The sequence below is a fragment of the Cornus florida genome, unplaced genomic scaffold (genome assembly GCF_030987335.1).
Source record: "Cornus florida cultivar Cherokee Brave unplaced genomic scaffold, ASM3098733v1 CherokeeBrave_3.0.0_Hap2_Chr11, whole genome shotgun sequence".
NCBI lineage: Eukaryota > Viridiplantae > Streptophyta > Magnoliopsida > Cornales > Cornaceae > Cornus > Cornus florida.
Genome location: NW_026775581.1, coordinates 88,575,951 through 88,603,531, shown reverse-complemented (window position 1 = coordinate 88,603,531; position 27,581 = coordinate 88,575,951). Strand labels below are relative to the sequence as shown.

The 27,581-nt window shown below is 34.6% G+C and overlaps 3 protein-coding genes across 5 annotated transcripts; 2 read left to right on the top strand and 1 right to left on the bottom strand.

Moving 5' to 3' along the window:
- Positions 1-41: 41 nt before the first annotated feature.
- Positions 42-7,021, bottom strand: LOC132285201 (putative glycerol-3-phosphate transporter 4). Of its 2 annotated transcripts, XM_059787372.1 has the most exons (4): positions 6,755-7,021; positions 5,427-6,567; positions 2,314-2,859; positions 42-380 (listed from the first exon to the last, which is right to left on the bottom strand). In XM_059787372.1, the coding sequence occupies exons 2-4, from the start codon at positions 6,475-6,477 to the stop codon at positions 343-345; spliced, it is 1,635 nt and encodes a 544-aa protein (XP_059643355.1). In that variant the 5' UTR covers positions 6,478-6,567; positions 6,755-7,021; the 3' UTR covers positions 42-342. The 2 variants fall into 2 exon arrangements, with proteins under 2 accessions (XP_059643355.1, XP_059643354.1); XM_059787371.1 differs by having other exon boundaries at positions 5,427-7,021.
- Positions 7,022-8,171: 1,150 nt separating this feature from the next.
- Positions 8,172-12,831, top strand: LOC132285202 (large ribosomal subunit protein bL19cz). The gene is made up of 6 exons (XM_059787373.1): positions 8,172-8,323; positions 8,488-8,832; positions 9,141-9,227; positions 9,314-9,447; positions 12,425-12,581; positions 12,665-12,831. The coding sequence occupies exons 1-5, from the start codon at positions 8,300-8,302 to the stop codon at positions 12,531-12,533; spliced, it is 699 nt and encodes a 232-aa protein (XP_059643356.1). The 5' UTR covers positions 8,172-8,299; the 3' UTR covers positions 12,534-12,581; positions 12,665-12,831.
- Positions 12,832-17,284: 4,453 nt separating this feature from the next.
- On the top strand, positions 17,285-25,112 carry LOC132286739 (vesicle-associated protein 2-1). Of its 2 annotated transcripts, none has more exons than XM_059789118.1 (9): positions 17,285-17,585; positions 17,770-17,893; positions 21,735-21,805; positions 21,939-22,020; positions 22,731-22,846; positions 22,938-23,051; positions 23,345-23,371; positions 24,002-24,076; positions 24,814-25,112. In XM_059789118.1, the coding sequence occupies exons 2-9, from the start codon at positions 17,839-17,841 to the stop codon at positions 24,946-24,948; spliced, it is 675 nt and encodes a 224-aa protein (XP_059645101.1). In that variant the 5' UTR covers positions 17,285-17,585; positions 17,770-17,838; the 3' UTR covers positions 24,949-25,112. The 2 variants fall into 2 exon arrangements, with proteins under 2 accessions (XP_059645101.1, XP_059645100.1); XM_059789117.1 differs by having other exon boundaries at positions 17,285-17,657.
- Positions 25,113-27,581: the final 2,469 nt, after the last annotated feature.

The following is a 27,581-nucleotide window of genomic DNA, read 5'->3' as shown; positions in this document are numbered from 1 at the left end:
AAAAGTCTCAGTACCATTATGAGCACAATACACTCGGTGGCTAAAGAAAGTATATCAACTTTACCATTTTCAGCACAACAATACAAATCAGTGGCTAAAGAAAGTATATCCACTTGAAAAGCCAGCAAGAAGTTCTTCTACACACTGAACATCAGTTTACATATAGAACTACAAATATGAATACCAAAATTTTCATTATGATCTCCAAACAGGCCAGTAAAATTTCACAAATACAAAAAAATTCTATTTGTTATTTCACACAATTATTATGCCACTCACATGTCTAGAATATGTTGTTAATTTACTCAGCATTTTTTATGCTTCACGAGACCAATATCTGATTCACTTCTGGTCACTTAAGAGGGGTCGGGATTCAGAAGCTGCAAAGGAAGAAGAAATACCATCAAGTCCAAAAGAATGCAATAGTATAGATTGGTAAATATTTGTGCCATTATTGGAAAACTCATATAAATAAATAGGTCCAAAATTACAATCATTCAGTTGCATAAGTTAAATAATAAAAGGTAAAAAAAATGTTCACATTATAGTCCAGTCCAATTGAAAATCTCAGAGACAATCCACGAAGACAACTCAACAAACATGCAGTGGTGTCTGCCCAATAACTAACTGCTCTCTTTCAAACAGTGACCATCTTACTTTCTCTCGTGTCTTTTACCAATATGAACATAAAGATGTTCTAAACTAGCAAAATCAGGCAAAAAACACCGCAAAGCTTACATGATATATTAATATCTTTCTGGAGAAAGAAAAATCAGGCTGTTTATAGTCACTACAGAAATCATTCCATCGTAAAAAAGACATTAAGGAAAATATGGAAGCTGAAATCTAGAAAAAACCACACCAATATACCCGTGCACCACTGGCAATCTTCACCGCTCTTCCTCCATTTTTTTTTTTTTAATATGAAATGAAAACGAAACACTTGAGTTATTCCAACTTGTCCTTTGTAATTCACAATTTCAGAAAATTATGTCAAGATACAAAGTATAAATTCAAATTATCCAAGAATCAAATGTTAACTTTCACCTTAAATCTCAGGTAATAGGAGTCCATTTTTTTTTTTTCACCATTCATCTTCGACTTTTTAATTTTGATACTTTTCTAATTACTGTCATATGATATAATCATTATTTCACCACTTACACGCAGGCATATATTTGTAGGTCCACCTTGCAAAAAGTTATAGGTCTTCAAACCCCGATATAGCTAGTTCAGAATTCAATGAGAAAATGCAGCGCAAGATACTAGCTAATTTTAGGGCTAATGTAATAAAGAATATGATTTGAAGGTATTAATAATGAAAATTATTATTATTATTATTATTATTATTATTATTATTATTATTTTTTGATAAGTAAAAAATATTAGAAAAGCGTTTAAAAGGGGAACGCGCCCCTAATACAGAAGAACAAAAACCCCAAGGACCAAAAGAATCCAAAAGGTCAAAAAGATCAGCAATCGAGGAGCAAGCGCTTCCTCTAACATAACAGAAAAGAGAACGGAGAATAACAGATTTTAAGTGAGCAATAGTTGATTCTTTCCCTTCAAAATTTCTGTTGTTTCTCTCTCGCCAGATACACCACCAAACACAATGTGGGACAATTATTATTTTATGGCTACAAAGAGTAATGCAAATATTATTAAGCCACTTAACAAGTTTTTGTTTTTAAATTTTCATCAAACTTTTTTATATTTTTATTAAACAAAGTTAATTTTTAATTAATTTATTTATTTTGCATTGGAAGATACATAATGTTAAAAGTTTGTCTTTTCCTAGTTAATTAACTTTGTATCAATATGTTTATAATGGGTACTTGTACAACACTTACAATATTTAAGTTCTATTTATTTGTTAATTTATGAAGCAAAAATGATATACAAACAAAACCAATTTTCCTTGCTTAATTACAACTTTTCCTTGTTTGGTTATGATGGAAAATAAATAAAATAAAAAATTCCTTCATTCGTTACAATTACATCAAATTAAAAATTTTGATTTCAAAGAATTATTATATATAAGCCTTGATTTCCCGTGTCGTATGGAATTATCAACTGCTATGGAATTCTGTAAAATGAGTTTCAGTAGTTCTCAATTCTAAAGGTCAAATCTCACTTCAATGCCATGAAGGGCAAAAAATATATATATGGATGGTTTAGTTTTATGAGATATCCAAAATCTGCATGCATGTATACATACATAAATAAGCAAGCCTTGTTGTTTTTCATTCATTTTTATTGAGAAACGAAAAGTAGACCAAAATAAATGTTGCAAGATAAAAGATACCACGTTACCTCCAACAGTGTGCTGGCCACCGGATAAAGGCATACTCGAGCTAGTTTTCTCAGAGAGTTCAGTTATGACCAAGCGAGATAAAAGAAGACCGGCAATAAGAGCACCGATCATTAACATCAGAAAAACTGAATCCCAACCCTTTGTCGAAAGGAACCCAGTAAGAAGAGGACCCAGGGCCGCACCAACAGACCCTGTACCATCAATAATGGCAGTGACTGTTGCCAGCGCTCGAGAATCCCCTCTCAGAGAGCTGTGTGTACCAAGATCTGCTGAGACTGCAGTTGTGATAAGTGCATAAGGGCCATTTATGAATAAACCAGCGATCATCATAAGTATAATGTTAACAGTCTTTGATATTTTCCCATACGCGCGGTAAATGAGCATCGAAGGGATTGCCGCATACATGAAACTGGCTGCAGTAGTAGCCCGAGCATTGAGTTTATCAGATATATAACCAGCTAGAATTCCACCAACGATGCCCCCTACATCAAAAAGAGTGGAAAGGTTTCCAGCAGACTTCACAGATACATACTCCCCACCAATAGCTGCAAAATCATGAAAGGGACAAGATGCGAACTATGAAACCAGGGTGGTCACTCCAAAGATTACAAAAAAAAAAAAAAAAAGGTTCAAGAAACTTAGGGCCTGTTTAGCAGTGTTTTTGGAAAACACGTGTTTGGTAAAAAAAAGTTTTGTTTTGCACAGTGCAAAAATGTTTCGTGAATAATGGTCAAAAATCGAAACACCAACTTAGTGTTTTTACATGTTTCAGCACTGTAGCAACAGTGCTGTAGCGATGAACAATAAATTTCTTAAAACTCTTAAATGACATTTTTAAACTAACCATTTATTTTTCAAACTTGCAACACTTTTTTAATAAACATGTTTTCATGTTTTTGCTTCCAAAAAACCTTGCAACAAATGGACATTACCAAACATGCTTCCGATTACTATTCAAAACACTCTACAACAAAGCAGTTGTTTTGTGTCGGGTTAAAACAAAAACACAAAAACAAAACGCGTACCAAACAGGCCCTTACAAATAGGTTTTGTTCTACCATCCAAGCATATAAAGATCTTTAAAAGATGCAAACTTGCCATTATAAAACTAAAAATTTCAAACTACAACTCACTCTATCTCTGTCTGTCTCTGTCTCTCTCTCTCTTCACACACAGGAACATCTAATTTACTTGCCTCAGAATGATCCCTTATGACATGAACTTACTATCGTGTTCTCAAGACTTTTAGTTTAAATTACAATTCTGCTAATGAGATCTATAGCCAAGCAAGAGCAAGCATCAGGCATCACCAAAGACACATCATGTAAGCAGGTGCCAACCCCAGAACAAGTCAAAAATGGCAGAAGAATCACCGAAGTTGAAGACAGTAAGGTGACACAAGAAACTGCAAAGGTGCTATGAGGTTGAAGTATAGCTGACATCGAATCTAAAGGATCTTGTGCTGGATAGATGCCACTGGCATATAATACTCACAGTAGAATGTTAATAGCATCTAAGTGTGTGAATATTGTACCAGCAGCCTGTCGATCAAATTGTCCACCCCACACCTGCCTCCTACATATTTGAGGCCTTCTCTTACATATAAATCCTTAGCACCAACCCTACTTGTAGTTCCATCAAATACTCCACTAACATTATGAGTTAAGGATGCTACGCTAAGATAAATGTAACTTTACTTCATTACTGAATGACCTAGTTCCTGAAATGTGTAACAATCTTTTTTATAGGTGTTCCTGATTCTTCCTTTTATTAGTCTTCTCAATCATAACCATTGAATGGGTTTCTTGAACTTTCTAACCATCTTTCCTATAGGTAGGTTAAATTTCGGCCCTCATTTCTTCCAATTATGTTATTGCACCCAAGCCATAAAGGAACAACAAGAGTCATGAAAGATACTAAAACACTTGTCTCACTATAGTGGTGAGAAAGTGCTCATGATGGATCAAGGTTATCGGCAAAATAGCTTACTCTTTCCTCACCATGCATACTTTCAAGAATGTTTATCACGGAGACTTGTTTTCAATGGATTTGCTAACTGATTGCTTTTCCTCCTCCCTTGTGTTTGACAGATGATAAGTGGCCATAAACAAGTATCCAGAGTGGTCTTCGTAAACGGAAAATATTTGGAGGATAAACCAAGTACGCACCTAACTTTTGACATTATTTAGGAATTAGAGGCCAATACTTTAATTTCTTTTGTTCCTAAGGTCAAGGCAGCTCTAGCCCATGGATAAATGATTCATATACTGCAGTATTATTAGTTACAACATAATTGATCATAATGGCGCAATGGGAAGTGTGATTCATCAGGTGTGATCACTTACCCACACGCCACCCTCATTCAAAAAGCTATGCCATCGAAGTAAAGTTTTACGCCTTGCCTCCTCTTCTATTGTAGTTACGTCCTCATCTGGAAAGCAATTCTTATTCTTACGTTCCTCTTTCATTGGGTGTTCAGCTATTGCCCTTTCCTTCGGCAATTTTACTTATGTATGTGATGTTAAATTTAGACAAATGAAGTAATCATCTTGTCGTCCTCTTGGATAAGTGACTTTCTCGAACAAATCTTTTTTGTGGTCCATGCAAACAATTAAATGCATCAGGTAAGACACACAATGCCTCAATTTCCACAAGACCATACGGAACAGATAATCTTCTTCCTAGCTTAACAGAAATGGCTCCTCAAACCACCATTTTTAAGTGTAGCCGTTGCACATTTCTTGCGTTCCTTTAGAATCTGTTTCATTTCTTAACATTCTCAATAAAGATTATTTTGTGTACCAAATCCAAAAAATCTAGGTAATTAACAGGAGTTCTATCAACTAAAAATCAAAGCCAACAACTTGGCTAATTCATTAGGATCATTTTATTCGTGTCAATATATTCAATGTTATATACTTCTGTAACATCCAACGGTTGTTTGCAATCTCTTTAGTTTCATCACTCATGGACAGAAATTGAAATAGAACATGCCATCAACTTAAATCAGAAGCTATTCAAAAAGTCAGTTGAAAAGATTAAGGCAAAATGAGTAATTCAGATTTTCTGTTCATCAATTAGTTAATATAAATGAGGGAGGGTAAAAAAATACCTGTCTGACTTAGATAAAACGGTAACCAGTACAGAAACGTATATGCCACAAGCTTTGAGAAGAAGAGGCACAATGCAAAAGGTATTACTCCAGGTATTAAACAAGCTTCAAGAAGCCCCACACTTTTCCTACTCACAGACCCAGATAGATTGACAGTATTCATTTTTCCTTCAACAAAATCCTTCCTTGTCTGAGCTTCTACATCACCGTGCACCGTCTCTGCAGTGGGCACTGTCTGTGCATTTGCCGGCGAATCGTGTAGGCCAGGAAATCCAACATCTTCAGGATAAGCAGCCAAGAATAGGTATACCATTATCCCTCCCAGAAAAATAAGGGCACCCGGAAGTATGAAAGACCAGCCCCAACCATACTGCAGAACACTAGCAGCAAGAAGGGACCCAGTAATATTCCCCACAGAAGTATGAGCATTCCAAATCCCCATTATCAATCCTCTCTTCCTCTTGCCAAACCAATTACCAATAACAGCCACAACGGAAGGCCATCCAGTCGCCTGAAATAAGCCGGCCAGCATTTGCATAACCAGGTAGAACCAAAACACATGAATATTCCAAAAATAGCCCATCCCAGAAAGTGCAACAAAAATGCCACTCCCAATCATCCCAGTAGTCAAAAACAACCGAAGATCCAGAGTATCACCTAGATGTCCAGCAACATACATTCCTAGCGAATAACAAGCAAGAAAAGCAACATCAATCTCACCCAATTTCGATGTCCCATCCGGTCCATTAAATGGTGCCCAACCCTTGTTTTTGTCTCTCTTCATTTCACCACCCAACAATTTCCTCTTGATGAAAACTTCACCAATTGGCCAAGAATACAACTGGTTGGCCTCTTGGGTTTCTGGATCCAAAACACTCTTGACTATACTACTGGGTTTCCTAGATGCGTGGTAACAGGCATATGCTATAAATGTAACTAACAAAACCACGTATCTATAGGTTTTTAGGCCCCAATCCCTGGCTCTAATGCTTCTTATAAGCAAAATTCCAGGTGGAGTTCCCCTCATTGTATCAAAAGTAGTACGAGCCATCTTTACAAACAAACAAACTTAGGCTCTAAAATGACATGGAATCCGCTCTTTACCACCAATTGCAACCAAAGTTCATACCAGAATCATCTTCTGAAGAACGAAATTTAAAGTTCAACAACCTCTAACTACCATTAAAACATTTGAAAGAATATATGGAAGTGCTCAAAGAACTAAAATTTTACCGATTAATTGGATAACAAACAATGCAAAAGCCTCTGATTAAAAAAAAAAAAAAAAAAAAAAATCTAATATTTCTTTAAATGATGATGCTATTTACCGAAAGAAAGGACAGAGCTCCAAAGGGCGAAGTCGAGCCATGGCGGATCAGATTGATGGTGAAATTCTTGTGGATTGCGAGAAATTGTTGAAATTCGCAATGATCGGTAGGGTTTTGACCAAAATAGTGAAAGCAATCGATAGATCTAGAGAGGGGTAGAGAGAGTAATATCAGTTTTAGAGAGAGAGAGAGAGAGAGAGAGGGTAGAGAGAATTTTGCTATGTTTGATTAAAAGGGAAACTTTTGCTTTGAGAAAGGACGAATGAGGGGGAGAGAAAAAGAAAGAACGCGATGTTGGCGGGAAGGCAGTAATGAGTCGGCGAAATGGCCACGTGGCAGTTAACGGAGGTTTAAGATTGTGTTTGCGTTATGTTAAGGCGCCACGAAGGCAGATTAAGAAAGTTTATAAGGTGACGCGGGCTCTGAGTTTCTCTACGCTTGCCACGTGGCGAAATCCCTTTTCTTGTATTGGTTTTTTATTTTATTTTATTTGTTTGTCTTTTTCGTGGAATCAAATAATTTCCATTGGTTCATTGCTATAAGCCTATAATTTGAGGATTAGTTCTAGGAACTTCATATTTTTTTACTTTTTTGAGCCCCAAACCTTTAGCATAGTACAAGTTGAGTGATTTAAAAACTAGTAATGAGGGAGAATATAATGTTGATTTTTCCTCATATTTGGACAAGGATAATAAAAATAAATTAAGAGCTAAAAACCAAAATATTTTTAAATAGTTAATGGTAAAATGACAAAATTACCCTCCTCATTGTTATTTTAGTTAAGGACATTGGATCGCGGACATTACCACCACTAACATAAGTTTAACCTATCACACACTTTATTTTTTCTACCATCCAGGCCCTCATTGAATTTTTTTTATTTTTTATAATATTATATTTCATTATTTTTCTCAAAATTTTATTATTATCTTCCTCACTTGTTTCTAGGTCAATCTAATACTATGTGATTGACTTCTTCTCATCCCCCAACCCTATCTATCTCTTTGATACATAAGATGAAACATAAATTTAATGTATTATTTTCTTCTGAAATTTCAAAATTACTCATTTAAATTTAAAAGTTCGTAGTGTTAGTAGGAAAAAGTTTTCAATCAAAAATATTTTAGAACATATAGTAGAACATTTCTATATATATATGTTTTCAATGATGTCGATCACTTAAACATTTCTATATATATATGTTTTCAATGATGTCGATCACTTAAACACTCACCATCCGAGGAATACAGTTACTCTAAATACATTTGATGACAAGGGTATCAGAGTTCATCATAAGCCCCCCAATATTTATTTCCTTCTCAATATGCCTGGTAAATTATAAGCAATTAAGATATTAGGTGCACTTTAGCATGTCACGCATTAACAAGGGATATAATGAGCCTTGAGCGCACCACACTAAACTGACAAAGCTCATCTAAACCCCAGACTTCAACGGATAAGGCTTTTGCGCTTACTCACTCCATGAATTCAACCCTCTGCAAAACCTAACAAGCCCTGCTCTCTCTCTCTTTAACTTTTCAAATCATGGGCACCAATGTTCTTCCTCAGGTACTCTCTCTCTAACCATGCATCAATCTATATTCACAGTCATGTTTCTATATTTGTGTGTGTGTGTATATATATATATATATATATATACATACATACACATATTTATCCACTTGATTCTTTGATAGTAATTCCAAAAACAAAATTCGACATTTGATACACAGGCTTTATTTATGATGCCAAGAAACCCTACACAATGTTCTCCGAAGAAGCTAGGGTTGTGTGCATTTGTCTCTCATCGTCCCCCTTCTTTGAATTACACTGGAATTGCGATTTCTAGGGTTTCAAGGAACCAATTGGGGTTGAGTTTTGATGCGTTCGTTGCAGAAGTGGCTTCCTCTAGGTCTTTTTCTGTCAGAGCCGAATCGAACTCCGGAGGAGAATCAGAAACTGCTGAGAGTGTTGATACTGAGACAGAACCAGAGCCGGACTCTGAAGTTAAATTAGAAGTCGAATCAGAGTCAAAGCCGCCGAGAAAGCCAATAGTTAAGCTAGGCGATATAATGGGGGTAAATTCTGAATTCTCTTTCTCTCACTCATTTTTGTTTTTCCCCTCTTGCTTTCTGTTTGGTTGCCCGGAAAACTATGAAAATGAAAAAATCACATTAGCAAAGTTATAGTAGCGTGACTAGTGTCATAGGCTTGGCCTAGTGAAGTTTTACTGGTTGAGTTGTGTTACTCAAGCCGTGTAAACAGTGCTAAAGAAAATTGGCTTATAGGCATATTCACCTGAGTCGAAATTTCAAAAATGTTAATTCAACTGCTAGTTATTGAAAAGTACTAAATTGTTTCACGCATTTTGGTGTTGTTTGAGTAGATATTGAATAAACAAGCGATTGAAGCATCAGAGAAGGAAAGGCCTGTTCCGGACCTCAGAACTGGCGACATTGTGGAAATTAAACTAGTAATATTGTATTTTATTGATTTGATTTAGATTGTTGAATTGTTGTTTCGGAAGTTTTGTGATCCTCTTTATTTAATTTGTTATAGGAAGTTCCAGAAAATAGGCGTAGATTGTCTATATATAAAGGTATAGTTATCTCAAAGCAAAATGCCGGTATCCACACAACAATTCGGATTCGTAGGATCATAGCGGGGATTGGAGTTGAGATTGTATTTCCTGTGTAAGTATAAGTCTCTGCCTTGCTGATTGATATGCACTGACAATTTTTTGGTGTGGTTTGACTGGGTTCCAATTTTTATCACTTGGAATGGTGAAGCAACTTTGAGTAGTCAACAATTGTTGTATTCACTACTTTTTCTGATTATCCTGACTTGAATTTTTATAGATTAAGAAAGCCAGATTTACTCATAGCAGTATATATTTGTGTACACACACACGCACACACATATATATGAAACAATTGTAATATAATTAAATTGTAAAGTGAAGAAAAAATAAAATAAATATTATTTTGGAAGGATAAATCTGAAATGGTCATGCACTGTTTTTAGGTCTATACGTTAGTTAACTTAGTTCTACTTTGTACAACTGATCTTTATGTTTAATTGTTGCTATTATACCTTCCTTCATGGATGTTATTGACTGAATCACGATGCAATTGGATTTCTCTGTGGGATTTGTATGGTTTCATTCTGATTTGTGTAGCATATTAGTCCACCATTTTGTAATGTAAGATCTAATTGACATCAATATGAAATCCTAAATGCCCGCATTTTACCTGAGCATGAAGAATAATAATTGACAATCCTGTTCTTATTGTGTAGATTTGAAATGCATGCAATCATATAACCGAGGACCCTTCTCTTTTTTCTTTTTTTTTTTAAATGCATTCTATCTGGATGAGTCAAAAATATCTTCTTTTTTTCATTGGGGATAAGAAAAGCTTTTAAAATTAAGCACTTAAAATTCAGCTCTTAAAATTTTAAGTACTTAATGTTCAGTTTTATCAAACAACATCTAAGATCAATCCTCTCCTCTGAATTTGTCTTAGTATTATAGGACAAGGGCTAGTGTAATTGGAAATTCTCAAAAATTACATATATATATATATATATCATAATTGGTGCTGTATTATATAAAAAAAATAGGAAGAATTCAAGTGCAAAGAGGGCATGCCCTCAGAAATTGTGAGAAACTAGGAATAAGACTAAACTCATAATGAGAAAGCCCATTTCCAGTACACACAAAACCAAAGAGGAATAGAACTACAAATGAAAATCAGAAACAGCAACATGATGAACATCAAGAGCTTCCAACAACATATTCCTAGCAAGAGCTTCAGGGGGAGTGCAATCTGCTCCATATAACCTTGCATTCCTCTCTTGTCATACACCCCACATCATAGCAGAAAAATCAGCTTCTCAGCTCCTTAGAATCGTGGTGTCTCTGCCAGAACCAATCAACCCAGGCTTCAAGTTGGTTAGGACCATTAAAAGAGGACAACCTCCATCCCACCAGATCAGCAAGCCAATTCCAAACTGCTTGTGCAAAGGAACATGAGAAAAAAAGGTGATCTGTATTATCTACATCATGTAGACAGTTGGAACACCTAGCTGTCAACCAAATTTTCCTCCTCTGCAGGTTCACCATAGAAGGCTATCTATCCAGCATCACAAAAACAAAATGTATGGACCATCTAGGTCTACTTTTCCTGCAGCACAAACCAGACCAGTCCACCAAATCAGAAGCAGTCCTACATGCTTGCCAAGCCTTCTTGAATGTGAATATTCCATCCTTCCAAAGAAGTCTATCAGGGTCTGGATGAACATGAATATCAGTAAGAAACACCCTCAAGGGGTGGAAGATATCATCCTGTAGCATTACCATAGTCCAATTGCCTCCATCTAGCAAACAGCTGAGTTTTGAATTTTTGGGCAAATCTAATCTTCTAGCCAGCCTATGTCCAAATTTCTGAGACAAGGTCTGACCATTACACCAATGGTCCAAAAACAAATTTACATATATATATATAATTCGCTCTTATTCAAAATGTTTGAATTTGCAAGTCAACAAAATGCACTCCTTATCAACAAAGGATTGTTGTATAATAAAAAATTAAGCTGAACAATTCAGGAAAAATAATAATAAAAAATTAAGCTGAATAGACTGTGTCAACTGTCCTGTAATATAGTCTTGGATTCCTGTGTTCTGAGGATTCTTCCTGACTTCAATTTGCTTGGGTATCGGTGCATTGGAATTTCAATTACTAAATTAGTTCAAAGTTTGAACTAGTTTTTCCTTCAATTCTGATTCCAAAGAACCCATTCCATGCTACCAAACATAGCATGAGTGTGTCAATCGTCTTAGCATGAGTATATCCTTAGTTCATTATGTCCTTTTCATCTATCCTGAGGTCAAAAGGTCAAATTTTGTTTCCTCAGTTGAGTTCAAAGGCGTAGTTTACCACATGTTGCTTCTATTTTGGAGCTGGGGAAATCTAGCATTGACTATGATTTTTCTTTTTCCCCCCTTGCAAGCCGGAAGTATTTATAGTGTTAATGTGGAGTTAAATGGTATTCTTCTTCTTAACCAGTGAAGAGGAAAGATTTATCTGTCATATGTTCTTCGCGAGGTCCCAACCTTTTGACCTGTGGTTTTGTTCCAATGTTCACACATTTAGTGCCCTTCTATTACAATAAGTAGAAGCTGCTTGTGACTACTATTTTCCATTGAGGCCATGGCTCACTTTGCTAGAAAATACTCTTTTTATCTTTTACTTCTAATCAGACGATCTTATCCTATTATAAAGAAGGATACATAGTAGTATCATGTTAGAATGTGACACTGATTTTTCCACATGCTCTGACACTAGTGTATAGAGGCATTTATAACATTGGAGTTGAATCCATTGTTTCAGTGACAATAATTTGAAGTGGGATATCTAAATTTGAGAAAAGGAATTCAGCCAGGTGATGCTTAGAATCTAGCCATGCATATAACTCTTTCTTTGAGTTTAGGAAAGATTTGTCATCCTCGAAAAGTTTCCCTACTGAAGTTGTCTCCCAACTTTGGATCTACGTACGATGTTATGATTTTTATATCAATAGGATGAGGCCTGATTATAATTTTAATATTGTTCTTTAATTATGTATTAACAGAATCGGACACGATTGGTGTCTAATTTTCTATTATTGCAGGTACTCGCCAAACATCAAGGAGATCAAAGTAATTAAGCACAGGAAAGTCAGAAGGGCAAGGTTGTACTATTTGAGAGACAAGCTTCCTAGGCTCTCCACTTTCAAATGAGAATCATCAATGCAGCAGTACATTAGTGTATTTTGCATTTTAAGCATGGTATTTCCTACAAACCCTCTCCTTTTTTTCTTTTTTTCTTTTTTTTGGGTTTGTGATAAACATATAATTAACTGTTTTTCAAGGTAACTGATGAATGCTCGGATGCCATTGAAGAAACAGCTTAGAAAGAGGAAGAAGAATGGAAAAGTGAAATCAGACTGCTTGTTTTATGACTTCCAATGAACACTTCTTTCTCAAGTTTGTAATACATTGTTTAATTTTTTCAATGAAAAACCAGCTATTTTGAAAATATTGCTGTACGCTTTGTCATCAAATTCTTTCGAGTTTGTGACCATTAGAACTCGAAAGAAAATACCACCTTAATATTTAGAAAGTAATATTGGCCCTTAAGGAGGAGCTTCAGGCATTCCACATCATATGCTAGTCCCTAATATAGCATTCATAATGTAGATGGTCCTATGCTTTTCATACATTCCCAGCATGAAGTTCTTTTAATAATATTGGCCCTTTTTTATATATATATTTTTAATATAGCATTAATAATATAGTTATTGCTCATGTTTGTAACTATATAGGTGAACATATCATAGATGCAGCTGTTACCATCTCTTTCATGTTTGCAACAATGTATAGGTGATGAATTCAAAAAATGGTCCCACTATTGATGACTTCTATCGCAGTACAATGTAATAAAATGTTCTGCTAGGACCCAGGGGTAGGTCTCACTCATCATTTCAAGTTTTTTTTTTTTTTTTTTTTTTTTCACCTATGTTCATGGCTGGAAATTGGACTGCTCAATGAGGTTATTAATTTTTTATTTTTTATTTTTGTTGTTGTCGTCGTGGTGTCGCGAGAATAGATTTTGAAAATGTGAAAATGAAAGAAATGTAAGTTGTTGAAAGATTTTTTCTAGACTCCCGGAAAAATATGACACGTTTTGTGTTCATGAAACTTCGTATCCATGTGAAGTTCGAGATTTTTTCATTCTAAGTCTCTAATTTTGAAAATGGAGGAACTAAATTAAGTTTGCAGAACAATATGACACGTTTTGTGTTCATGAAACTTCGTATCCATGTGAAGTTCGAGATTTTTTCATTCTAAGTCTCTAATTTTGAAAATGGAGGAACTAAATTAAGTTTGCAGAACCTGTTTATATATTGGATGCGGGAGACGCATTATGTTATTAGTGTATACATCCAATGATAAAGTATCTTATTTTTTAAAAAAATTTTGTGCCACTTTTAAAATTATTAATAACGATATAATATGTTATATTTCATTAAATAAGTACATTAATGATATGGTTTGTCTGACGCATCTAATATTATTGATAACGATATAATATGTTATATTTCATTAAATGAGTACATTAATGATATGGTTTGTCTGATGCATCTAATATTTATTGATTTACTAGCGCAATTTATATATATATATATATATATATATATGGTCTCTAAAGTAAATCCATTTCAAGAAACCATTTAAGTAGCTTCTTTTTTTTTTTCTTTTTTTTTTTTCAGAAATTGAATATGCAACAGAATCTGTGGTGGGTCCAATGCACATTATGCATCTAAAGGTTGGAAGAAGAAAGTAGACATATTTTAACCAAAAAAAAAAAAAAAAGAAAGTAGACATAAATGGGTATTAAAGTTGAATCAACAACTAATGTCTATTACTCTTGCCCCCTCTTTGTGGCAAGAGCCAATGAGCATCGATGGGCTTTTATGAACATTGACTCATCTCCTACTGCACACATATTATGTCATTGCAATCCTTGAAAAAAAGAAAAAAAAAAAAAAAGAAAGAAAGAAAGAGACTAACTTGGTTCATATACCATATAGTGAATCATTTATATTTCTTTTTTTAATTAAAATTTTGAAATGAATACATTGATATTGATATGTGTGCATATACGTTTTTCAATATTTTTATCATAAATTATAAATTAGTCGAAGAAATACTTGTATAAGTCGAATTTGATTATTGGATATAATTTGTGATAGTAGGCATAAAGGCTTACCTAACATTTTTTAAAAATTAATTCTAAAATACTTCATACTTATTTATAAATAAAAAAATTTAAAATAAAAAAATTCAAAAAATTTAATTTTTTGAACTCATTAAGAATCTGAATTAGACTTGACCTTGCCATGTCATTTGGAAGAAGTAATGGTCCAAGTTAAATAAAGTAGGATGTAAAATTAATAATGGTTCATTTGGAAGAACTGTTCATTATCATGTAAAATTGAAAATAAAACAAATTAATTTACTTACCTTAAGTAAAAATATAAACGAAATTAATTTCAATTTTTTCAAAAAGGAAATGGGTGATTGATTATACTTACCAAAAGAAAAAAAAAAAAAAAAAAAAAAAATGGGTGATTGATTAACTAAACTCGAAGCCACGTCAGCCTACCTTCAAAGTGAGTGTCTGTGGGTCCCACATCCAGACTATCACTCCAACTTTCGCTTTAGAGTCGGACGTCATCATACATCTTTAACCGCCACGTGCCCCACTATTCCCCTCTCCCCATCTTTCTCTCTGGGTGTATATAATATACTCCTACTATATATACACACACACAGTCACATATATCTATATTATACGTAATATATTTTAGGGAAAAGGGCAAAAAAAGAACCCTTATACTATTGAGAAACTTGCAATTAACCCCCTAAACTATCAAAATTGCATAAAACCCCCTGAACTATACAAATTTATTGCAGATCACTCCATCCATCACTATTCTGGTGGGATCCATCACTGTTTGGGTCTGATCCATCACTGTTCCGGTATACACTATAATTTTAATGACCATAATATCCTTGTGAGGTTAAAAAGACACTAAAGCCCCTTATTATTGTAACAATTAAACTCAAACACCCTTTAAACACCCAAACACGTCCTTATCCTTATGTCTATATACATCACACACATATAGTTACAAATTACTGTTCATCTTCTCCAAAATTTATGTTCACTGTAGAACTTTATTCAATCATACGAGATCACATTTATCAAAGTTCATCAAGAAGTAATAGATACATATATAGTCAAACTTCTTGAACCAATTAAAGAAACCTTCTTTTTCTCTTGAAATCAAATGTTTCAGTGGAAAAGAATTTTGATCAGTATAAAATTTCTCTTACATTGAAATCTGTAGATGGTGAATAATTTGTAAATTTGGTGATTGTACCCATGGTCATAATCAGAATCATTACACCCATTACCACAATCTACAGACAAGCCAAAAGAATCAAGCGCAGAACAATTCAAAGATCCAAACTAGACACTGAGCTTTGAGTCCTAGTCTGTATCCAAACCTCTCGAAACATCTCCACCATTATTAACCTCATCGATGCCTCTCACCCCTCTGAGCGCATGACACTTGAGAGAGAAAAAAGAAAGAGAGATGGAGGGCAGTGGTGAGGTGGGACTGGTGGTGGGTGAAATCAAGGGCAGTGGTAAGTGGTGGTGGGTGAAATTGAAGGTGTGGTTTTTTCTTGGGTTGTCTTCAATTAGGTGACATGCGGAGGTTGGGAAATTGGGTATGGCGGCGTCGATGAGGGTGGTGGAGGTTGTAGTATGAAACTGTTGCTGAGAGCAGTGGTGAGAGTAGTTGTGGGTGAATTGTTGCTGTAATATGAAGCTCGCCGGTATTAATGAGATAGTTGTGTCTTCTTTTGCTCGCCGGCCGCCGTCCGAAGACCCCTTGCTCCCCGGCCACAGCCGAGCCCGTCGCTCACCGTTGCACCAGCCGTCGCCCACCGCTGCGCCAGTCACGCCGCCGCGAACCGCCATCAGTTCCGTCCTCGCTACCTTGCCCACTGCAGTTCCTCATCACAGCCGACCACCGCCTAAAAATTAATAAAAAAGACTACAAATTAAAAAATTAGATTAATAATTTTCAATGTTTATAAAAATCAGAATAATTGAGTTACGACATAGTTCGCTTAAATTTTTCGAAATTATTTACTCCCTACAATCAATATATTGTTTTTTGTAATATCAGTATTTGGATCTTCAACACTAGACATTGTTGAATAACAAATAGTTACAGCTAGTTCACGTATCACGGTCAATGACCACGCATCTCCATACTCGTGGTCACCGGTAAATTCCACCTCCGGCAACGTAAAAACTCCAACTTATCATGTTCTGCGCCTGCCGGATTTGGGTCGACGACGGGTCTTGTCTGGTTTCATCTTTCTCATCCCCGATTAAGGGTCCGTCCATGATTAGCCCCTAAACCCAAAATCCGATTGGGAAAATGCTTTGTTGAGTCAAAATCGGATTTGGATGGGACATCTTGCGCCAAACAATCCATCTCGTGTTTTCAGACGAGGTTGCTGCAGGTGTTGGCCACGAGGAGAAGGCGCTGGGAACGGGTACCAAGGCTGAGATTGACGAAGTACCCGAACCGGTGGAGTGCCGGAGATGAGGGGGAGTTGGAGGGTTTTACAGCGGCGCAGGGCAGAGAGGTGGTGGGCGTCGGAGGAGAGGGCTTCGGATCCGAGCTCGTCGCCGTCGCAGTCGCCATCATCCACGGCCGACCATCTATCCCTTCTTCTCTCTCTCTCTATATATATATATATATATATATCAATGCTTGTATAATTCTTCAAACTGTGTCGTTTTAATTGAGGGTAATGTTGTCTTTTGCTTTTCCGTCACCATATTGTTAATTCAAAGGGGTTAAATGCAAAAATTTGTTAATTGAAGGAGGTTTTATGTAGTTCAAGGGGGTTTGTTGCAAAACCCTAACAGTCCAGGGAAATTTTTTGCACTTTTCTCTGTATTTTATACTGAAGCTCTCTGCAACGAGTGGGTGCCCAACAATTTAAATTTTCTCTCTCTCTATATATAGTATATGATATATACAAACTTACACGCAGACACATACATATATACACATAGATAAGCATAGTATCTCTCTCTAGAACTTCATTCGGACCATAAAACCAACCGATCTTTGTGCCTGAACCTTAGAGCCCAGAATTGGACCGAGCAATCCGTCGTTTTCGCTCCCACCACCACATGTACTTACTCCCAACTTCTAATACATTCTTCTCCTGATCTTTTCTCTTTTTATGATCCTGACTCTTCTTCAGGTTTTTCTTTGTTCTCTCTCTTTCTCTCTCTATATGCATATCTGTCACACTTTCTTTCTCTATCTACAGAAATTTTGACATAGGGTTTGTGTTTTGTTATTGGTTATGACAGGTTGTTGCTATAGGGTTTAATTGATTGTTTCGCTCATTTGGGGATCGATCTGGTGTGGCCATCATCACCATGAGTGGTAATAACCAGTTGATCTCCGTTCAGCCCGACGAGCTCAAGTTTCAATGTACGCCCAATCTATCTCTCCCTCTATTTCAATTGTTACGTTCAATATATATAATTTTTCATAATTTTGCTTAATTTTTAGTTAGTTTATTCAATTGAAAAGCTCATGGAGTCAAGGTGTTCGTATGAAGCACTTTAAGAAGACACAAACCCATAAAAATTAGGGCTATATGTATATATGTATGTATGTATGTGTTAGTAGTGGTCCTATTGGAGATGTTTGATTTAGTGACAAATGCTTGATGTGTCATTTTGAATGCTAAAATGGCTGATCTGTGTATCTTGGTCTTGAGTCTATAGATTTTCTGTGATGAATTCCATTTATATTTGTATCAGCAATTGATGAACGAGGTGAATCTGTGTCTGAGAGAGCTTGCTACAAAATACGTGCATACCAATAAAAAAACATATGATTATTACAAATTGAAACCGCGTTCATTTATTCTTATCTTAGTTTTAATGTTGAAAGTTCAATTTCTGCTTTGCATGGATTCTGTAACTTCAAGAATGGCCATCTGGGACTCTGTTTTCTAGTTTGTTTGTAACGTAGTTAGGTGACAGAGACATGTCCCACAGGCAAGTACTCTCTTTTTTTTTTCTTTTTTTTTTTTTTCCTAGTTGGTACTCACACACACATGCCTCTACCGAGGCTCGAACTCCTGACTCCTTTTGGAAAGTAGGAGCTTGGTACCGCTAAGCCACTCGCCTGTTGGTCAGGCAAGTACTCTTATGACACTTGAATATTTTAAGTGACAACTAGATGTAGTCTATGAAGGATTGTGGTTCTTGAAATGATTTAGAAAGATGAGAAAAATCCATGAAGCAACCTTGGTATTGTTCAATGTTGAGTTTGTTTAAATAAGTAACAATAATTTATATATTTTTGGTTTATTCAATAGATGTTTAGTGATGGACAAAGGGAGAAACAATCAGTGAGAGTAGCAATGATTGCTTGACAATCAGTGATGGACAGAGGGAGGGAATTTGACAATTGTATAAAGACTGTGATGGAAGCCTTCTGCAATTATGTATTCTGTTTATTATATGGGAGTAGCACAGGCGTCAACATGAACCATAACATTATGAAATCATATTCAAGGAACATTGACAAGTAAGGGTATGCTGTTGTCAGACACTATGATTAGAAATTCAATGAGAAACTAAGTGGGTAAAAGAGAAAATAAAGGAATGTAAAATACAAATCATGAACTTTATTGAACCAGGGGGCACGTGTGCATGAATAAATTTACCTAATTGGGATTTTTTTTTTTTTATACCTAATATTAGGAGATAATATAATCAACAATTAGTGTTTATGTACCCTAGTAATTTTTTATGAACACATCAATCACAATTTTGGAATGAACATTGATTGAGAGAGAAAATTTGATATATCCAATGGTCATGAAGGAAATGATGGGAAATGATGGGAATAGAAACAATTAGTGGATAACAATCACACAAGAAAACCCATTATTTACGTGGTTTGGCAAGTCGTTTTGCCTACGTCCACGGAGAACACCTGAAATTTCACCATCAATAATGGGTGTTTACAACGGAGTACTCTCACACAAACCTCATAAATTCGGTTGCATGTCAAAAACAACATAAACCCTAAGGCTGTGTTTGGTACAATGGAAAAGAAAAGAAAGGATAAGATTAGTTAGGGGAGAGAAGAAAAGAAAGGAAATGAGAGGATATAGTTAACCACTTATCATGTATGGTTGATAAAAAAGAAAAAGAAAAAGAAATGATAGTAATCATGTTTGGGGAAAGAAATGAAAGGAAAGTATTATCATGAATTTACTACCATACCCTTTTTCATAGATTTTGCCTTTAATAAAAAGAAGGGCAAATTTGGTATTAAAAAAATTTCATTAAAAAAACTAGTCTTTCCTTTCCTTCCATTTACTCCCATTTTTGGAAGGCTAACAAAACCAACACATCCTATATAATTTGTTTCCTTCCAAATCCCTCAGTTTCCTTTCTTTTCCTTTAAAAACCATCCCAAACACAATACTTGATTTCCCTCCATTACCTTTCTTTTCTTTTCCTTCCAATACCCTCCAACCAAACTGAGTCTAACACAAAAGAAAAAAGGGGGTTTAAATACAAATGGCATCCACATCCTCAACAGGAAAATTATGTGGTATAAACTAAAATCAATTAAAAAAAAAAAAAAAACAGTGTGGTGTATAGTTCGATGAAAGACTAGAAACGAGAAATGTTTTAAATGATGTAACTGTGTAAACATAGAGCTAAAAATGTAGTAAGAGTCTATGAGAGGAACCAAATCTAAAAGCACAAAATTATCGTTATATTAAATTAGGTGCAAAGGATTGTGTATATCTACAAACGTTCAACTGAAATAGAAGAAAACTAGCGATTTTAATCATGTTAATTGTGTTAGATGTGAGGTTTTAAGGGTCTTGGTGAAAAATAAGGAATTTTAAAAGATGTAAAAGAGTTACCTTGAGAAAATATTGAATTTAAGTCATTTATAATCATTGAATGTATTAGAAGAATGATAGAAGAAGTTCTTTGATAATCAAAAGTAAAATAAGAAGATTTATGGTGGAATAAGTTTAAATTTTTGTTAATACAGTAAAGCTGTGGAATAAAATATTGCAAAAGATTAGAATTGGGGAATATGAATATGCGGGTCCATTATTGGTAATGGTCTTTTACATATGCCTATAAGGTAAATAGAAAATTATATTTTAAAAAAATGCTTAGGAAAAAAGTAGAGAGCATTATAGAAAATAATCATAAGCTAATTATGCTCTACAAATGCAAAATGTTGGGTAGTTGAGAAACATGTTTTTAAATTTCCAGATATTGAGATCAATGATCAGCAAAAGAAGAAATTATAAAGTTAAAAATGAATACAGTATCTCTGATTTTCATTGTTCTAGTTTCCCTTGGAAGACGATATGGCCAAGGCTCCCCTCAAAGTGGCCTTCTTTGTCTAGACTGCTGTTTGGGGCAAGATTTTGACCCTGGATAATTTGAGAAAGAGAAGACAAATTACTTGGTGGTGTTTGTGCAAGAGGAGTGGCGAGTCTGTGGATCACCTTCTTTTGCATTGCCCTGTAGCTCACGGCTGTTGGAGCCTTATCTTTGGCCTTTTCGGCGTCCATTAAGTTATGCCTTGGTCCTCGAGGGGTTTGATTGATGCTTGGCGAGGCTGTAATGTAGGACCCACCCCCATAAGTGTTGGAGGGTGGTTCCCCTTTGTGTTTGGTGGTGCTTATGGAAGGAGTAGAATAGAAGATCTTTTGAAAGGGAGAAATCTTCCTTAAGGGGCTTTGAAGTTTCATATTATTAGCTCTCTTTTTAGTTGGGTTTTGGGGAGAAATTATATACCCATTGATGAGTTTATTGATTTTTTTGGTTCGGTGGGTCCTTAGGACCTTGTTTCTGGCTTCGGCCTCTATATAGCTCTTGGGACGCGTTCCCAGTTTGAACGCTTTCTAATACATTTTACTTATCAAAAAAAAAAAAAAAAAAAAATGAATACATTCGTGAGATGGTTGAGAAACAACTAAGCCACAAAATAAAATGGGGTGAAAATTTTTTTTGATAGAAAAAAAATGGTGCTATCATTCTCTGGAGGTGTGTTTTAAATGGATGAATTTAAATGAATGCTCTCCTAAAGAATGCAATTCAGTTTACAGACAATATAATATCAATCTGCCTTCATATCCTGTTCAATTGTTACACAATTACTTTCGTCATCTTCATCCTAAAGAATGAAAATTAGTTTTCTATGTTTTTAATTATGGATGTAGTTTTTTAATGACAAGTTGTAGAAAGTCTTATGGACTTGTGTCTGTGATCAGTTGAGCTGGAAAAACAAAGCTATTGTGATATGAAAGTTATGAACAATACAGAACATCATGTTGCTTTTAAGGTACTATCTTTGATCATGTCCAATTAATCCAATTAAAATCTAATCATTTGCATGTAAATATGCATTTATAATGTTATCATGATATTCAATTGATTATGTATCATCTACATGCTTCACTCTTTTTCTTTGCAAGGTCAAAACCACTTCCCCAAAGAAATACTTTGTTCGGCCGAACACTGGTGTTATACAACCTTGGGACTCGTGCGTCATAAGAGGTATTACTCATCTTTTAATAGAAAATGAAGATACCTCTAGGATAGACTATTCACATATTGTGATGGTTTTTCAGTTCTGTAGCAGTATGCATAAACATTAGCAAAATAGTGATTGCCATGTGTGTGGCACTAATGTGAAGAGGGGACCAAGATACAGCACGATAGAGATTTCCTGACACTAAATCCTGAAAGAGCACACATAAACACCACTAGGACACAAAAATGTTTTGCATGCATGTAAATATATTTTTAAAAAAGCCATCATCCAATGCTGGTCCGGCTATCCAAGTTTTGGAGACAAACATAATCTTTGCCATTTTAACAGTTGCATGAGTTGGAGGCTAAAAATTAACAAATAAAATATACAAAGTTATTTGTCTGCAACTCCTATCCTGTTAGGTTCATTTTCCTCCAATGCTATCTTATCTCAGAAAAGTATCACTACATAATGCATTGTTATAAGTTTTTTTTGCTACACTAGTGGCCATAAATTAGGTATCTGATAGAAGATCTCCTACACCGTGGTGAAACCAACCCCCCCCCCCCCCCCCCACACACACACACACACAAAGTTCTGTACTTTGCTGTTGAAATGTCAATTACTTGTGAATGGTGTACCACTCTCTCGTAATTCATAAATACTTATATCTCTGCTCATTAAAGATGTCCCCATTTCTAATACTGGTTTCAACTTACTGCTGTATCTATAGTCACCCTCCAAGCTCAACGAGAATATCCACCAGACATGCAATGCAAAGATAAATTTCTCCTACAGAGCACGGTAGTGCCTCCAAATACCGATGTTGACAAGCTTGCACAAGATACTGTAAGAATATTTACTTGTAAACAACTGTCTTTGTTTGAATGGCTTGGTAAATGATATTTCCTGGTCAACTAATGGAAACTGTTGCGTCCAGTTTACTAAGGAAAGTGGAAGAACAATAGAGGAGTGCAAGCTTCGAGTTGTCTATATCTCTCCTCATGCAGCTGGTGGAAATTCAGAAGATAGGAGCTTAAAACAAAGTGGCTCTGTGAGTTCTACTGTAGTTATGCTGTTTGTTTAGTTAATTTTATGGTATTCTGTAGATTTTTTCCCTCTTTTTCAGTAAAGTTAGGGCAGAACTCTATAGTTTACCATAAAACCGGAGCAGAGCTATTTGCAGTTTGCACCCCAATTTTTTTCTCTTTACTTCATCAATTTTTGATAATTGCTCTGTCCTGTAATGTAAAGCACAGTTGCTCCACTAATTTCTTGATATGGATGATAAAATCTTGCACGTAACTTTCCTCGTCATAACTTCTGCTTTTTTTTTTCCAATTGCAGATGTTCCGCTCCACAAGCTTTGATGATGTGAGTAATCAGTTTCTGGGTCTTTCCTGCATTTCTCATAATTGGTTTCATCTTCTCAGCTGTTTTTAAACAATCATAATATAACTTAACCTTTTATATAGTTTTATGTGTTCCTGAGCTGTATTTTCTGTTATATTTGTTATTTATTGTGTGGGCAGTTCCTTATTCATTTATGAGTGGATGAGTGATGGAATCATGTAGGACGAGTTCTGGAGATTTTTCCAGAACTAAGAATGATATAATCTTTGCACATGAAACTCACTTCATTCTCTGGTGTTTGGGATTTTATGCTGTCAATTTGCTTCACTTTCATAAAAGAAGATGCATCATTATTTTTGGAAACTTAACTTTGTCCAGTAAATCTATTTCTGGGAACTTCCTTGGGGAAGAAATCAAGATAATGGCTTTAAGTAATGAAATGCGAAAGGTCATTTTTCTGATAGTTCTCCATTAGTCCATTGTGTGTCTACTAGTTTTTTTTTTTTTTAGTTAAATATTGTGTGTCTACTAGTTGGTAATTGATATTATACATGTGTGTTTATATATGTAGTTTATTGAGCAAGAATATTAAATTTTCTTAGACTTGTTCTATATGCTTATTTCTGTTACTTTTATCTTATCATTATGTAGAATAAGGCTTTACAGCGCCTCAAGGATGACAGAGATGCAGCCGTGCGGCAGACACAGCAGTTGCATCAGGAACTGGTTAGTGTGCTCTGTATATTTTTCCTCCTACCATTCTTGTTTCTGATTTGATTTTTTGATAGATATGACCTTAACATACACAGAAAGGGTTAGGAATGTGCAGCTACTAATTTAATTTATTATGTTATAAGGTTTCAGTAACATAGGTCGAGAAAAATGCTACATTATGGCATTACCCACCGAGAAGCCTCAAAAAACTATGAAGGCTGTGAAAATTAATTTAAAAGTTGGTCTGTTTGACTTGGTTCTGGTCATACCTTCTTCTAACAGATTGTGCATAAAAATGTATTACATTTTCCTGAGGAGGTATAAAATGTTTTACAGCAGCTAAGACTGGGATTGGGGTTTTCTATCAATTGACTTCTGAGATATATATCCTGTGACAAAAAAATAAAATGACCTAATTGATGGTCAGAACAGGCAGATAATTCGAAATCTTTTCAATAATTAGCTGAGTTATGATGAATGGTATGCACATTCAGTTGAAAAATATTAGATTGACTTGAGCTAATTGAGAATATAATGATTCGATTACAATCCTGTTATGGGACTCCACTACTTGTGCTCGTTCCCTCTACGTGTTTTTCCTAGGTCAGGGCATGCGATTGGTTAAAGTTTGTGATAGATTTCTGCAAGTCATTATGCAAATGCACTGAACAAAACATATTGTATCGTAAGCTGCTGAAAATTTTGACTACTATTGTTATGTTTTCTGTATGTTCTTGTCTCTTTTACAGGAAATGATGAAGAGACGAAGAAATCGGAAAAGTGACCCCAGCTTCTCCTTCAAATTTGCGATTTTTGTGGGACTCATTGGAATCATGGTTGGATTCCTTTTAAACCTTTCATTGTCTTCACCTGCTACGGAATAACTAAAACCAGCTTGATAACCTGAAAAGACAAGATTTCTTGTCTATTTCATTGTATAATTTTTATTGTTGGCTCATAATGGAAAGCTTGCCTACTTGTTCGTTTCTCTTTGTAAATTGACATTGTATACCTTTTTTTCTTCATCAGTTTGGTTTCTCTATCAAAATGTTATGTCAAATCTAGATTTTTGGAATGCTGGTTTGGCTGAGTTTTGGTCATGCTTAGCTGCTACCAGATAGGTAGGTTCGCGTTCTTCATAAATCATATGGTAGATGGCTTAGAGTTGGAGGGTAGGTTTTCAATAATTGGTTGCTGGCGTAGAAGGTTTTGCATTTTCTATAGCTGGATGATTATGATTGGATATATTTGGATACGTTAGACTCATATTTTTCTTCTTCTTTTTTTAAAAAATAAAATAAATAAATTTTATGGGAAAATGCCAAAAAAAAAAAAAATCCTCTTGAAGTTTCTTAGATTTACAAAACTTCTTTGAATTATCAATTTAGCCAAATGGATAATGCTTGGGTCCTCCATTTGTTGTGGTCCAATGTCATTGAAACATTTGTTTTAAAAAATAAAAAATAAAAATAAAAAAAAGATGGAAATTACTCATTTTGTTTTTTCGGGTTAAACTGTTTTTCTTTTCCTTTTTCTTTTCTTTTCTTCTTTCCTTCTTAAACAAGCAGTGGAGGAAGGTGGTGGTGGCGGCAAACAGGTGTCGAAAGGAAAGAATCCGTAAAAAAAAATGGTTAATGCCTATTTTTATTTTTTAAACCCATGTTCCAATAACATTGGACAACAATAGATGGAGGATGAACTTCCAAGCATTGTCATTAGCAAATAACCCTTATAATTTTGTAAAGACTTAAAAATTATTTATTTATTTTATATTAGAAAATGGATTTAAAAAGGAAAAAGTCACGTGAGACTCACATGTCACATTAATGTTGCGTATAAGACATTATAGTGGTATTTTTTTTTTTCCTGAATTACATTAATGATATATTTTGACCAATATGTTCTAATTTGTGGACAAGAATATATGGAGGGAACCATTTTTGGGACAATAATAAGGCAAAATTTAACTGTACATAGTTTTAACTTAATTTTACACAATTTTTTTTACTCAAAATTTTCATTTCTATTTCTATTTTAGACAAAATGATGGAATTATTTTAAATGTACATTCCATGTTCTTATTAGTATGGCCCAATTTATTATTACTCAAAATAAACAAAATGTTGGTAGAGCACCCAGCTCTTTCAGGCGGGTGCCAGTGTTTGAGTCCTTCCTTCATTAATTTGTCAAAAAAATAATAATACTAAGCAAGATGTTGGTGATTTAGAATTACACCCGTAATTAAAATTTCACCATCATAATCACCATGAACTTAGTCCAAGTGAGAGTTACCTACCAAAAAGGAAGGAAAAAAAAAAATCATAATCTTGTTACTTGTGAATGTTAATGACCGACCATTTAATTAGTTGTAACATTCTAAAGTTATTTATTTAATATTAAATATGAGGTTATAATGTTTAATATCATAAAATCAGAAAAAGAAAAACTAAAAGACAAAAAAGGGGACCATAGTACTTACTTGTGACAACCAAGTCCCCAATGATGATGGTATCCTTATTAGTTATTGAATTAGAGGCAAAGTCCAATGTGTATAGACCTACCTAACCAATGCATCAAATTAAGAAGTACTTAATATTTATTTGTATATTCTCCTAGAGTCCTCACAAAGCTGGAGGTAAATTATTTAAGTATTCAAAGAATAAGATGTGTATTTAATTAAATATTTAAGTTGGCTTTAGAGATTAGATGAAGTAATGTCAGGCTTAGCCAAAAGATTAGTTGTAACATTGGGCTATGTGCTAGTTTTAAATTGGATCTGTTGATATCAGCCTTATATTAATATTATTATATTCAAGAATGGTGATCAATTCTTATTTTAGCTTTACTTTTATTAATTTGACCATACTGCCCATTCTAAAAGGGATTTTTTTTTTTTTATATCATTTCTTTTATAATGTGGCCTATATATTTATATATGTATATAAATACATGTTAATTTCATGCATTTTTTTTATTAATAACTTTTATAATTGAAAAATATGATTAAAACTTGTATTTTTTGGTACAAAGTTGAACTCAACTCAAGTTTCTTCTTATAATAGCTTCATATAACAAATATTGTGCATCTCTGGACCTGAACTATGTCATTCACACTAACTTAATTTCAACCTTTTTACAAAATGTCACCAACATTGTAAATGAAAATATAAAATTTCGAAAACCGAGTTATTTTTTTCCGGTAAATAAAAAGTGAGCAAATTAAACCCTCTCTATTTTTGTGTGTATCAAGATTTTCATACTTTTACATTTTCAATAAAAAGTGAACTGATCCTCCTATTAATTACCTAATAATTTCTCATACAAGCACGTGCTACTAATTATTCACGAAAGAGGAGTCAATTTAGTGGATTTTCTTTCATAAATATAAGTGAAATTCTTACTAAAAATGTGAAATAAAGCAAGTCACTCTTGTATATTTACCTTGCAAAAGTAAGTCAAAACAGGATTTCAAAAGCATGGCTTAGAAGTAGTAGATGAGTTAGGTTAATCTGAAAAG